This window comes from Nipponia nippon, unplaced genomic scaffold, assembly GCF_047370975.1.
Source record: "Nipponia nippon isolate SJK-2023a ecotype South Korea unplaced genomic scaffold, ASM4737097v1 scaffold_1, whole genome shotgun sequence".
Lineage (NCBI taxonomy): Eukaryota > Metazoa > Chordata > Aves > Pelecaniformes > Threskiornithidae > Nipponia > Nipponia nippon.
Genome location: NW_028262290.1, coordinates 90854540 through 90869999, shown reverse-complemented (window position 1 = coordinate 90869999; position 15460 = coordinate 90854540). Strand labels below are relative to the sequence as shown.

At 37.4% G+C, this 15460-nt stretch overlaps 1 protein-coding gene across 8 annotated transcripts in view; it reads right to left on the bottom strand.

Moving 5' to 3' along the window:
* Window positions 1–15460, bottom strand: part of ZCCHC2 (zinc finger CCHC-type containing 2) — a 44067-nt gene that overhangs the window by 9152 nt on the left and 19455 nt on the right. For 3 of the 8 annotated variants that reach the window (XR_015705665.1, XM_009475477.2, XM_087761804.1), the window contains exons 4-9: window positions 14227–14298; window positions 10825–10937; window positions 8800–8894; window positions 5431–5514; window positions 3636–3693; window positions 721–859 (exon numbers count right to left, since the gene is read on the bottom strand). Coding sequence is in view for 4 of the 8 variants with exons in the window: in XM_009475477.2 (XP_009473752.2) it covers window positions 721–859; window positions 3636–3693; window positions 5431–5514; window positions 8800–8894; window positions 10825–10937; window positions 14227–14298 (561 nt within the window). In the remaining 4 variants the exon portion in view is untranslated. The remainder of the gene's footprint in view (window positions 1–720; window positions 860–3635; window positions 3694–5430; window positions 5515–8799; window positions 8895–10824; window positions 10938–14226; window positions 14299–15460) is intronic. The other 5 variants (XR_015705667.1, XM_087761811.1, XM_087761786.1 and 2 more) reach the window with 3 other exon arrangements.

Here is a 15460-nt window from a genome sequence, read left to right as displayed (position 1 = left end):
TTGCTATTCCCCCCATAATAATCAATAGCCAAATTCTGCATGTGGAATAAGAGTAATATTAAGCAATTTTAACATTCAAGGTTTTTCAGATGTAAGCACTGAGCAACCCTCCTTCCCTCAATTTCGGCAGATGATTTTATTTATAAGTAATTCTTCTCAACTATACTCACATCAAAATTGACCACTGAAGAGACACAAATCTCACAAAAAGTGTAGATGCATCTAGCTATTAACATTTTTCAACAAAGATTAATACTTAAGTTACTTAGATAATGCAGGTAAGATAGAAAGAATATGTTTAACCTGTTGTCCCTACTATAGCATTAATATGGTTTAGTTATTAATACAGCTTCTGGTTTGTTCCTTGCAATAACATAGAAATTCTTGCAATAACATAGAAATTCTCTCTGATGACAATCCGTTACAGTAACAGGAAAGCGTCTGATTAGAAATGAACACTAGACTTTTCTGATTACTTCTGTCTTACTGGGAAGTTTTATTTACAAATTCATCAACAAAATATGCAACTTTATGAGATAGTGGTAAATAATTATGAGGGTTTTTCTAATCAAGATAAGTCAGTAGCAACTCGAACGTCAACACTTATTTGTACAATTTTAGCAGGGCTCTTCATCTTTTGAAGCTAAATCTAATCATGTGTAGTGGACAGTCTTCTCAAGTGTCTCAGAATATTGCTTTAAAGAAAAAACAGCAACGCACCTGGTCAAGTAGGTTTGTACAGTGCTCTGGGTGCTGCTGGACAATACAGCTTTTTCTTCTCCAGTCCATTACCCCATTTTGCTCAGAGTGCTGTATGTTAAGGCTATCCAGTGAAGAACATTTTGCACTGCTAGTGCTGCTGAAAGGAAAAAATGAAAGTTATGCCAATGTGAACAAACTTGCAGGCTTTTCCTACCAACATAGACGTTTTTGCATCATGTTGGGAAACTGTGGTATTTTGCTTTCAGAAAACCCTAGAAATTCTCAAGAGATTTAAAAGATGTAAATCACAGGAGTTCTTGTGCTCTAAAGTTATACTAATGATCTGAACATAACTGGAGTTCCTTTTTCATTTGTCTGCTGTAAGCTGACGCAAAATTCAGAACAACAGAATTTGTAGAAAACAGTATTTGAGAGAAGAGTTTCCATGGATATTTCTGCACACAAAGTCTTTTTTTTTTTTTTTTTTTGCTTTTTTCATACCAGACGTGGGGAAATTTTGCAGATAGAAATGTATTCTGAATTCATCTTCTTTCTTCCTTATTGTTAATGACAAAGCTGGAATTACTTTGTAATCCCTGTTTCAGAATTCAAGAGACATTTAAGAAAAGGAACGCATGGCTACTTGCGGATCATACTGCAGCTGTGTTTGTTTGAATTTCAAAACAGTCTTCTTGCTTTTATATTTTTACCTTCAGGATTGCTAGTTTTGAGTAGTGCTTGGAAACCGGGATTGCTAGTTTTGAGTAGTGCTGGGAAAAGGGAGTTGAATTTGGCATTTACTTTGGACCTTGTAATGCCTTCCACTGAAGCTTCTGTGAACAGCAGCCGGTCAGAAGCAATATTTAACTACGTCTCAGAGCATTTGTCAAGAAAGACTGCTGGAAAAACAGTCAGGGTTCTGACAGAGTCAGCACACGGACCTATAAACTTTTCACCTGTCATACAAAACCATGCCCTACTACTGACTGGATGCCGGAGGGGCAGGGGAGGGGAAGGGAGTTAACACCTTTAAATTCTTACCAAGATACTTATGCTGATAATTGAAAATGCCTTTTAATTCAGGGCTGTTGGCAAGCTGCTTCATGAAGGCTACTGCAATATGAAATGTTACGGAGTTCCCATGATGGCAGAAACCTAGCTCACTCCAAAGCACAAGACGTGCTGAAGTTCCAGTAGCTACTTACCAAATACCTCTGGAAGTAAGTGCTCAAACTACTTAAAAGATGTACAATAGAATATTAAAAAAATAGTTTAAGAAAATGGTGAGAACCCAAGAAGGTCCCGAAACACAGACATGAGCCCCTGACTCAGAGATCTAAGCAAGGTCACTTTAGAAACTTCTGCCGAATGGAGTTAAGTGAATCTGCTGCCAAATTTGCAGTCATTTCATCTAAGCTGTGATACTGCTAAATTTTTTATTTTGTATGTCCAATCTCATTCTTACCAGTAAACATTTGGACCTTTTTCAAGAGTAAGGCTGCCGTATTGAATAAAAACAAAAGGTAGACAGATGTAATGTACAAATTTTCCTAAAATGTACCAATGCTATTTGAGATGAACTGCTCTTGACGCTAGACAGTTTTATACGTATTTAAAAGAAAAAAGTTTCATTCGGTGCCATTTCTTTAGAACCCGTAAGTAGCAGGCATGGATTTTAAGAAGACAGACATACAACGTGAACAGGAGAGGACTAGCAGACCTCCAGCAGTGAAGCAGTAAACCCTCTTAAATAAACAGAAAATAACAGCTAGCAAAAGGAGTTGCTATCATGGAAGTTTGTGGAAAGGCTTGTCCCTCTCTTTCCTACCCGAAAGATAGATCCTAAACTACAGTCAGCTTTAGTATACTTTATTATACAATGAATAAGAAAAAGACAATTTTATTTTTTTTTTATTAGCAACGATATGCTCGTAAGTTTACATCCCACTCTTATGACTTCATAGTAGGCTGTACATCCACTGGTATAATCAGAGATTTTGTCAAGATGACACTCTCTTCTTGAAGAAATATAAGTTGAGAGTAAGTAGGAGGGTTAAAAAACAACACAGAAACAAACCACTAAGTTGTCCAACTGGTAATTTCACAAGAATCTTGTTTGTTAAAGATCTGTGAACTTTAACCAACATTGTTTTGTGCTATGTTTATATTCTAACTATTGTAATTCCAAGTTATTTTTTTCCCCCTGAGATAAATACATTTTACAGATAAAACAACACAGAACAAAACTGTAAACGACAATGAATTTTGTATCCATTTTTTCTCTTAACATAGTTGAAGTATTGCACAACTATGTGCAAATGTATCCAAAGCTTCTGGTTAAAATACATTAAAGGGTGAATTCACATTACATACTTCATATATCTGAAAGCATATATAAAATACTTTAATATGGTTAAGAAGCGCTTCCACTTACAATGGATGTAAAACAGCAAGGTATACGTGCTTTTGCTACCAAACAAGGGAAAGAATGGACTACCTTCTTCTATAACGTCATCTTTAAAGCTACTGAAGGAAAGCTTAAAATCACCAGCACTGGAAATTTTCAGTGTATGCATGGGTGTGTGCGCACATGGGAAAAATACATGCAATACAAATTTATGTTACTCAGCTTATAAACACAAATCAAAACATCAACTCAAGTAGTGAAGATTCACAAAATTTGGGAAAGAGCAGCGTTCCAAATGACCTAGACCTTTCTAGATCTAGAAATAAGATCTTTTGAAATATTTTTCTAATACAGATTAAGTTAATAATGCCCCCCCAAACCACAAAGAACAAAACAAGAACACCCCACTCTAACCATACAGGAACCCCAAAAAACAGCTTTAATCTAGACAGAAACACATACTCTCAAAGCACTAACAAATGAAGTTCAGAAATTTAGCATGGTCACATTACATCATAGTACCTACTTGGCAACAGGACTTTTTCCATTATGTTTCTTGTGAACGGCTGTGTGTTGCATTACATCTGGAAAAAAATAAATGAAGCATAATTTCAATAGCAATTCCTATTTAATCTTTTAGATCAATCCAACAAATTCATCTTTCTATCACTACCGACATTTAGCAGAAGACATCTCTGTTAAACAGGCTAGGCTTAATTTACAGTGCTGAAATTAACAGGTGTTGCATAGAGGACAGATCAGTTTGTACAGACAGTATAATCAAGGTTCTTTACCTTCCATTTCACAGAAGAATGAAACAGAAAAATAGGAACTATAACAACTGTTTATGCTTGCTCACCTCTATATTTAGTCATAAGCACTAAATGCGTAACTGAATATCACCCAGTATGAAAGGATGGAGAGAAAAGAAAGGATTCAGTTAGAAAAGTACAGAATTTCGTGATTTTTTTCTGAACTGCTAAAATTAATCTCAAAACTACGTCACACATTCTGAATAGTGAATGAAGACAAGTCTTACACAGAAGTATTGCATTCTGTAAAGCTTTGCAAATTACAATTGACATAAAGAGAGATACTGCCTCAAACAAGAACTTTAGAGACATGGTCTGCCCTTTTCTTTAAGGCAACTGTTTACAATTTAACAAAAGCAACTTTTCTGAATTTCAGCTGTTGATGATCTTAGCCTTCTGGGTAGCTATCATTTTGCCTGAACTCTTCTCAATGCTACACATAAGTCTAAATTATGATTTGGGGGGGGGGAATCACAATTTTTAAAACTCTAGTAGCACTTCACTAAAATGGCACAAAAGGTGTTCTGAAATGCATTTGTAGTTTCCTCAGGTGAACAGATTTTTTTTTTTTAAGGACAGTATATAAAACAATATTTGAGCGATTTCCAAATATATTGTAAATTTACTTGGTGCGTTCTGAATTCTAAAGAAAAATATGTTAATGATTTTTTTAAATAGGAGAAAGCTGTCTGAACTGCATATATGGATTACTGCACATAAGATCAACTGCAAGCTTCTTATTAGTTATTAAAGTGTAACAGGGTAAGAGTGGTGTCATTCTGTGAAAGCTAGTGTAAGTGTTCAGTGGTCCATGTTCACCTGTCAGTCCCATTTCTCATCCTTTCCACCTACCAGAAGCTTATGCTTGTTTGCCGCTGAAAACAATGCGAAACTGGCTTGCCAATCCTTTCAGAATGGAATTACTGACCAGCCACTAGGCTGCTGCTTCCATATGTGAACTGGTTTTGAGCTATTTGGAAAACACCAGCTTTCAGACTGTAATCAATACTCACTACAGTCCCAAACAGTCCTCATTAACAGTCCAGAGTATAAAAGCAGCATAGGTTAAGAATAAGAAGAGGAAAACTTGAACATCCTTTCTATGTAAAACTAAAAGCTAGACAAATTTGGCACATTTAATGCAAAACAGTCTGCAACTCTTGAAATGCTGCACTCAACTTCTAACCCTGGTAACTGAAGAATAGGTAAGGACATGAAAAGCTACAAACAGTCTTAGCTCAAGTAAATTGTGAAGTACATCTCCCTGGTTGCTCAACACAGCTGTGAACTTCTGCCTCCGAGCTGTCTATGAACACTCCCACTCCTTGGATTATACAGTAACCTCCTAAGGAAACTGCTGAAAGTATACAAAAATTCTTCGTTTACATAGCAGATTTCATTCAAATCTCTCAGCTTTGTATCAATGAAGAAATCAGTCAACTGCATGATTTCCAGAACTGAGTGTGGTAAAATTTCTCGGAGAAGAACCACCTTTGAGTACACAACTACCTTCCTCCTGACTTGAAGCTTCTGAACTGTCCTCCTTGAAGTGTTCTGGTGCCTTAACCGTCTTCAAAGAGGGTTGTAAGTTACCTGCAGAGAATAAAGTTCACGTAGTAACTTTATAGATCTTGAACAACTAGACAGTTCCTGAATGCCTGCACTAAACTGGAAGACTGAACTTGATGTTCAAATTATTGCCACATGCAAACCAGTGTCTCCTTCAAAGCAGGCCATCTCCAAGAGTAAAGGCTCTATGGAGATACTTTTATTTTGAAGAAAAGAGCGTGCAAAACAATTTTAAAGCTATGCTGCAATTTCAAGAGGTTGGGATTGTGATTGTAGAATTAAAAACATGCCTATTATCCTAAACCTCAGATTTTTTTATAATCTTTTTTGTGTTACAGCAGAAAATAAGAGGAGACCAACGATAGTTACTAGAATTCTTCTACAACAAGTTACACTCCTCCACTGTCAAATCATTCACCTGCGAAGAGAGACCTAATTTGGGCTAAAGTATTCCAGTGCCCTTAACACACAATTTCTGCCTTTTTATGCCAGACAGGATGGAAAAAGAAGTGGCAATAATATTAACAGTTTTGTTGCAAAAATACTACTGCAATGCTCTAAAAAATTACTAAGTTTAGTAATGAATCTACCTCTAGGAGTCTACTCTTTCCTTCTCAAAAAGTTCCAAGTTAGTGCAGGTAAAAGCATCTGAAAGCTTAGGAGCTTGAAACGTTGATAGGAAGATCCTTCTGAATATTGTCTGCATTGAACATGCTAAGCCCCCAGGGATCATGCTCTAATAAGTCTGTTGGAATCAAAAGTCTACTCCAGCCTGAAAAAGTGTCTAAAATAACTGACGTTATGAACCAGAAGGGAGCTAATTGATTTCCTCCTTAATGGAACCATGGTGGCATAATTACGCTTACTGAAGATATTATTCAGCGTGAGATCCCAACTATTATTTAAGGTATAAAGACCCTTCACTGAACATAGAATTTATTTCCACATAGGTTTTACTAAAACCATACCCTTCAGAAAGGGTGGATATTTTTGTATTTCTGTGAAGAGACATTTTTATCCCCAACTCTAAATAGCGACTGAAGACCAATTTAAGCCACAACTGCTTTGTCTGCCAATTAATTCTGCACATCCGTTTGAGAACTATGATGAAGTTTTTCTTAAAGATAAGCTTCCTTCCCTCCTCCCACACTGTCATCACATTCAAAATATGCCACCACAGGCTAACTTGCAATTGCAAGTATTAGCAGGGTTTCAGGAATCCCAAGCAGGAAACCTAGAAAAACACAGAGGCCACCTGTGGTGAGCTACCCCAGACAAGTCATCCAGTCCCCCTTCTCAAAAGAAAACGAAGTCTGCTTAGATTTATAACACTATTTGTCTTCGTCAAACTTTTTCTTAATATCTAACTCAATGTCAGGGCCCTGAACCACACCAATGGGCTTTGCAACCTTTTTCCCCACCCTCCCAAGGGCTTCACCTGCTGGTGCTCAAGATCCAGCCTAATACAGTGCAGTTTTGCAATTTTGGGTGAGACTGCTGGGAAAAGAACTGACAGAGGCCTCATCCGGGGCCTTCATCCTTTGGCTTGGGAGCCACATTTGAGCTCAGGCCCTTGCCTGGGGTGCACTGCAGCCATGCCCGTGCCTGGCCACGTACCTTGCTGATCCTGTTCTTAACCCTGATCTACTGACTTGTTTTTCTGCCTTGACCTCAGACCTGCCTCACTGCTTTGGACTTGTCTGGTAATCACCAGATTCTTGCCTGACCCTGGTCCTAATCTTCCTCACAGCAAGCTAAGCCCAGTGCTTTCTGTCTTATCCATCAGAGAGAACAGATCATCCTCCTTACATTATGACTCTCTGGTATTTGAAGACTTAAGTCATCTTCCATTTGAGTTTTTCCTCCTCTCTGCTAAACAATTAAGACCTTCATCCTCTGTCATGCATTCTAGATCTGACAAATCGTCATGAACTTTCATGTACCCAATTATTTATTTATTATTATACAAATTATCTCCCATTTATGATCACATTATAATCTGTAAGACTTCCTGCAGAGTTGACATTTGTCCATTTTACCCTTCTGATCTACCTACCCTTACAGACCATTTCTGCCCTGCACTAATCCAGTTAAGTTTATCGTGATGGAACCTGGCACCGGTTCTTTATCAGACCATTTCAAATTATAATCATGTACAACAACGCACTTGCAAGTTTCTCCCACCTAGAGGTGGCCTACAGTCTAAAATATGCATACGCTGTGCAGTGTGCCTATCATGAACACAAATCTTTCTGGACTTTGGAAACTCCTCCCCATGCAGCCTTTCATTACAACAGAGTTGTCAGAATTTTCACAGCAGTAAATTCCAGCCAGTTTCACAACCATCCTGAACCTCATTAGCTTAACTTTTTCACAAAACTGCCCTGTAAGAATGTTCTAAGTGTTACTAAAAAAAAAAAAAAAAAAAAAAAAAAAATCACAACATGACCTACAGCTCCTACGCTAATCACAAGGCCTCTATCTGATCATGGAAAGAATACATTTGTCACAGACAACACTCATCATTTCAAATTCAAGTCAGCCGTCATGCCTCTATTTTCTTCCAAGCACATATGAGCGGTGTGTTTGAAAACTCCAACTTATTCAATTCCTTACTAAGGTCTTTTGCAACTTCGGAGGCAATGACCTCACAGGCGGTGCCTTAACTGTCATACTGCATAACATGCACTGAAAGAAGAAAAGATTCAACAGAAACAAAGACCACATCCCAAGGCATCCATACAGAGAAGCTAAGCTTAGGTTGTACAAACAACTTGTAACACGCAAGTAGGTAAGAGGTCCACCAAGGAAACCTCTGCAATGCAAATGCTTTGGACAAGACTCTGTATGTTCTGAAATTAGGACCATCCCACTATTTATGTACTGTATACCCAAAATGAATCTTAAATATCAAGACAAACACTTCATCTCCAGAAGAAACCAAATAAAAACCAGATGCGATTTTTTGGGTCAGCTCAAGTGTTTTGTTCTGAAATTTAAGATTTCTTAAAAGGAAAAAGTCCCAAGCTGTTGCACATACTCAATTCATAATTACCTATTTTAACAGCATGATAGTACAGAGGAGAAGAAAGAAAGAAAAGAACACAAGCTGATGCTACATAGCGTGTTCCCACTGTCAAAAGCACGAATATCTGCTGAAGCGACTATTCATTGGCAGGGAGTTCAAATATGACAAGTGGATCACATGTGACATGAATACATAATTATAAAAACATAATTAGGCATGACAGGAAGAATAGCTTTTTATAGACTTTTTGTTACATAAAACAGTATTAGGATATTTCTTACTGTGAGTGTGCAAAGATTCTGATGAAATTGATTGGAAGAAGTTGTATACTCTCTGATTCTGCAGAAAAGCTTGCGATGTATTTGAAAATAGCTGCCTGAAATTTAAGTGAGAGTTTGTTAAACTAAGTAATAGTCCATAGGAAGAATACAAAAATTTACTACAGCACCATTTAAGAGCAAAGTAGGCAGTTCTTAAGAAGTCCAAACACTTGAACTTGCACATTCAGCATAAACCATGTTAAATGCTACTTTTGAGCTTTGTTGTTCAGTGCTAGTGTAAGGTCAGAGTACAGCCAGTACAAGTAATTGATATGATGAATTTTTTTAATTTAGAAGGTATGTGCTTTTGAGCCATCCCAATTCAAGTATTTTAACCACCTGTAACATTTTATCAAAGAGGAGTTTGGACTGAGTCAAAAAAGCACTGGACTCTATATTTTAACATTTAATTTCCCAAAACAACGCACCGGTTCCTGAAATGCACTTATTTGGTTAAACACAAAGTTGAATTCACCTACAATGTCAGTATTTCAGTTTCATAATTATCTCCAAGAGCAAAGGGTGGGATTCTCAATACAGTTCAGCACTGCTCTGAGTCTGTTCCCAAGAGGTCAGTTACAACTTCTATTAGCTTCAGATAAAAGAACAGGCCAAGAAAGAATGGTTTTTACATCCCACACCAAGTTTTCAGTTGTTGCTTGCCAGGAAGCACTACCCAGTTCTATTTTTTTGGAGGGGGGGAAGGGGAGAGCAATTTTTGGCAATTGGGCACATACTTAAGACCCCCAAATAAATATATATTTATGCTAAACTGATACTGTAAGAAAATGAAATTCATATACAGTAATGCTATTACGAGGTTATTCACGTACCATTCCAGTATAGTCACAACCTAGCTTGCAAATTGTAATTATAGTTCCATACTATAACATGGTTGGATACGTTTAAAGGTTATCCTCAAACTGAATCTCTTGGGTTTGTAATTACTGTGCAGTGAGGCTTCACAACCTTTCTGTATTACAGATACGTTCTCTTCAGTCAACCTCTATTAGCAAGTTCATTCATTTAAAACCAGAATGTTTATTAACCAAAAATTGTTCAAACAGATTTAGTTTTTGGCTTGACAATCAAGCCAATAAAGACAGACAAATAGTATTACAGATCAAAGTAAATGAAAATTGGGAAGGGGGAGGTTGAGGCACACAGCAGCTCCATATCTTCTAAAGCTAAGCTATTAAGACAAAACCCAATGATCCAATATGCTTGGACCTGCAGTATATTCCGAGTGGGAGCTTGAAAAGTGGTGCCTGATTCTTCAGCAAGTACCCTAACTCAAGAGACATTGCCTAACCTGGTGAACAATTTGTTTCGAACAAGGTTGAACAACCCTGACAGGAAAGAACAAACAGAATAAGGTATCTGTAACAAACAAAAAGAGCAGGGAGGCCCACCCAAATTCATATTGCTGTTCTGAGTTACAGGATTTGACCAACATGTCCCACATTCCAGCAAGCCCCCTCATTGCTAGATAGTAGGTTATGAGGTATGGACCATTTTCTTACAAATGTGTGAGCTACATTTAATTTTATATACATGCTTCACTATTACTGTTTCTTCTCTTCCAAGTTCTGTTCTGTCTCTCACTCTATCCTGACATAAAAGTAGAACATATGCACTTTGCATTACTGTTTCTAATATTTCTAAATACACCCTTGTATAACAGAGGTAAGACCCTCGCTGAAGCGCCAATCATTGCTATATAATGCAGCTCAGGACAAATATTTTCATAATTGTATGGTTACTTCTAAAGAAGTAATTCATTAAAGTTTAATAAGAGTCTTAATTTAAAGAGGAAAAAAAAATTAAAAAAAAAAGAGTTAAAGGTATCCATTTCATCACTGCCTTCCCATTTTCTTCACAAATTGTGTTTAGGCAGCAGAATTTCCACTACCCCTAAAAGTCATCTAGTTTGACTTCAATCACTTTTCAGGTGACGCATTTCAGGTTATTTGCTAAAATATTTACCTGATTATGGGCTCAAGATCAGCATGCCTTCGTTCTTCCCTCTTCTGAAAACCCTGATTTAGTGCTCTTAAAATAGTCTTGTCAAATGCTTCAGAAGACAGTTCCTTTGGGAGCTGAAAAAAACGTTAACGTTAAAAAATGAGTAGCTGACATTTTAAAGACTGTATTTGTTCACCACCAGTCTTTATATCTTTTGGTATCACCAAGAAACTCTATTGTTCCAGTTTGAGTAAGGTAATTTACAGACTAAAGGTACAACAAATCATCATAATTTAGTTTTGCTAGAGAAACACTTTGCTGTAAAGCCTCACATCAAATCCCAGTGCAAGATGGTTTAAAGCTCTAGTTGAAAGAGCTACATTCAGAAATTTACCAATACTATGTTCTTTTCCAGAGTAATTACAGCCTTTTTTGATTTATTTCTTTAAATCTTTCACACACAGAAAGTAGGTCCGAAAATAACATAAAAAAGTTACCGGGGAGGACTGAATGCACTGTACTCACTATCATCACTTAGCTAGATTAAATTCTTTTAAAGAAACAGGAGTAGAAAGGAGACTCTTTCAGTTATAAAATACACTAGACTTCAGTGGGCAATACTTAATCAATAGCAAGTCCTTCTCCAGTTGCTATTAACACTGAAACTTCTTACGAAAATTCATTATAACTGTTTCCAATGCCAGTATTACAAAATGAGGTCTTCTGATGTTCTAGTTCAGAAGGCAAAATTCTTGCATCTAAAGAGCATATCTATTTTAAATGAAAAATATTGCCTGGAACAAAGAGTTTTCACATTTACCACTTCCAAAGTAATGTACTTAGGTGCAAGAAAGCTGATCAAATGTGTTAATTTACATTAAAAAGAAGTCTTTTAATTTTGGAGCAATTAAAAGTAAACTGCCATAGCAAAAATGCTTTTTCCTAAAGTTAAAAGCTATTGCTAATCTGGTTAACATCTGTCATCAGTTATGATCAACAGCACTAAGTGATTTACATTAGAGCAGCATCTTCCTCTTGCGTATGTGGAATACACCCACATACATCCAATACATCCTGCTAGTGGTAATAACAGCAAAGCACTAAGTAATTCTTTCACTGAATGAAGTGCTACTAATAGAGACACACTATGTCTACTATAGATAATTGCTTGATAGCATACATAAAAGGAACTTCTGGACAGACTCCAGACAGAGGTGCTGTTAGTATTAGATTAGTACAGTGCTATAGCACCTGCAGTATATTAGATATAAAAACAGAACGAAGTGCTGAAAGCAGCCTTTCTTAACTGACTCCTTTAGCTTTATTATGTGCTACTGAGCAACTCTGACTGAAGAATTAGTCAGTATTAATCAAAAGGTAGCAAAAAGCTACTGCAGAAGCATGAGGATGAGCAAACCTCCTGTCCTGGTGTTTTGTATTTAAATTTGTCTCTGGCAACAGCCACAACTTTTTTTCTTTAAAACTTTCATTAAAAGGAATTCAATTCCTTCTGTAGTTAAAACTGAGAGTTATACGAACCCAAGATCAGGTGCTTACTATCTTAACTTCAGGCAATGAGATAGCCATGTCACTACAAGTTCGTCAGTCCTTCCACATATGTGGGTAATTTCCTACATGCAAAGAACTTTTTATGCTTATCACATAAGAGAAGGTGCTCTTTAAATGTAAGGCATCCAAGTTACTCCATTTACTGCCTTAGTTTTTCCCACCGATGCTTCTATTCTGAAACAATTTTTACAGTTATCTTACTGCTATCACCCACAACTTTGGAATTTCCTATCAAGTATTTTGACCATTCTTTTCTCTCCCTAGGAAATTGAGTGCACTACTTAACAATGCCATGCAGACTGGAAATAAGAATAACAAAAAGCCAAAATGCAAGTGCGTACAAACTGGACAGAATTCGTACTTCTACAGTGCTTTTTAAAGCAAGGTATAAGTTTTATCCTGCTTTATTTAACAATTCTCTCTTTCTTCTCTACTTATGGCTATCAAACCAGCACAAACCAAATATATTTTGCAGCTGTGCAAGTTCTCCACAGAACAATTCAGCAAGCTCGTAGCAGCCTGTGGTTGTCTTCCTCTTGTCCTGCCATTTTCTATATACCTGGACTCTGTTGGAGCAGTTAAGCCAGCACATGGAACACTCCACATCTGAACAGCTGCCATCAATCAAACTGGACAGCTCTGCAACATTTTGGATCCTGTCTCTTTGCCTGGCTCCTCCTCCTCCTGGCAGCAAATAGGTACTAGAGGGTCCGTTTCAGAAACTGGTATTCGTCTTTACTTTACGGGTAGGAGAACAGGAGGCATGCAGTTGAACACTCATCCCAGAGCTGCATGGGATCCCGTATGCCAGTCCTGCTTTTAAGGTTCTCTTCAGAAGCAGATGCATGTACCCTATGTTGTGGGACACCCCATCTGCAACCAGACACGCCATCCGTAGTTCAAATCCTCACAAATCAAGCTCCGGGGACTCTTGGAACTAGATATTCCAACCAGATTAAAGCAGCAGTGAATACTCACTGCTTCATTTCTACAATACTGGAAAACATAATGTTGATAATGGCAACAGTGAACAAGACAATGACCTTTGTTCAGTAACTGGCTTTCCATTTGCAATTAACACTGCAGTTAAGAACACCAGATGCTATCACAACATGCCCAAAACAGATCTTTCATTAGTGCCCTGAACAGTGAGGAGTTTAAACACAGAATTTCCCAGAATAGGCAGAACCCAAACTATTAGAGACTGGCAATGAAACACACAGTTCTGGGTCATCACACTCATGGGGTCTACATGTGGCCTATGCACACAAATGCATTCCCTGTTTGGAGTGGCGGGGGAGAACAACTTAGAGAACTTCTACTTTTTTTACACACACGCACAAATAGTTTCTAGATTTTCTCAAATTTAACTCCTTGTGACAGTGAATATGCCTGCCTTTGTTCTGCTGAAGAATACAACAGTAAAATGAAGAACTATTACGCTCATGACTCTGCCTCATTAATTAGAAACAAATGATACTCTTACGGTCATTCTAACAGGGACACAAACAAACAAATGAGCAGTGCTTGTACTGTACGTTAACTCCGTGGGAAATATTAAAAACTCATCTGGTACTTTCACGGTAGTTCAGTTAAAACTATAAGAGCAATTTCAGATGAGACAAACAATCTCCTCCTGGGAAACTCCCCAAACATTCTGTTGAGCTGCTTCATCTGTCAAGCTGCTCCACCACAATATACGTTATTTAAGTAGTTAATACAATTGTGAAGTACAAAAATCTGGTGGCAGGCTTTTGTTTCTGTAATTACATTCCAGAAATCACAGCTCTCCTAGACTACTTCTGAAGTTACAAACCTGATGTGTAAACACTACTTTTATATTTCAATACCTACTTTTAGCAGGAATTCCTGAAGCTCCTGGTGTGTTTTTGTTACACATGTTACCGAAAGATCGGACCAGGTTACCTAGGAAGGAAGAAAAAAGAGAATGAGGATAGCTTCTTTTTCCAGGTATCATACCAGTTAGCTGATCTTAACATTTCCATAAATCTGATGATCTCAGTATAAGAGTTAACACTTGCAGATAAGTTAATACCAGGCAAAACAGGGATAATAGTGTACCTTTTCAAAGACATATACTAATTTTAAGCGTACATTTTAGGATCACCTTCATGTTATTTGTGGCTAAAGAGAGTATGAACAAATTCAGGTGAATGCAATGAAGTCCCTGAAGATTACTGGCTTACCAACTGAGAAAGAAGCCAGGCAGAAGGCTCTGTAATTACAGGACTTGTATCAAACAGACACCATTAACTGCAAAAACTAGGTACCAGAGAAAACGACTGTAAGTCAGATGTATTGGATTGAGCTCTCACTGCCATTATCATGAGTCAAAACAAAAAAGAAAAAAAAAATCTCTGTTTATATTACCTATGATTTTATCTGCCTCAGGCTTGAATCTTACATGGTCATATAGAACTTGTTGTACGGTACAATTCATAAAAAGTACTGCAAGTTACTGAAGAAGTTACTCACTCAAGAATCAGACAGCATTTTGGTATATGCTTGTATAAAATTTCAGTAGCTTATTGTTCTGATACAACATGCAAGTAGTAAAACAGCACCTTCACATGCATATTTGGAGAAGAAAAGAAGTAAGCTTGGTTAGATGGGTGCTGCCTGGCTTTAAGCCCACTTCTGGGCTTCAGATTCCCATTACATGCATGGGAAGAGTCTATGTAATGGGAGTGAACATGGCAATTAGAAACATTCATTTACTCCAAAGTGCTGATAGGATAATGTCAACCACCAACTATCTTCAACTCAGTCCCCAGAAATACCAACTACTCTTGGCGCCCTCAGTTGGGAAGCCATGACTGTAATTGCTGTTATAACCGTAAAAAAGCAGTGCCTGGGCAAGCAGAAAATGATCTGCAGTGAGGAGCACAATATACACCTGCACAGATGAACTCCTTCCTAAAAGAACTGAGGTGGAGGAGTTTCAAGCTTACTCAAATACTTCCCAGAATATCTCCACATTTCCCCTTTAACAAAGAAATTCAAAACCACTGTCAAATCCGTCTATGTGCTGAATTTTCAAAATAGTTTTGTGACTTTAAATATTAAT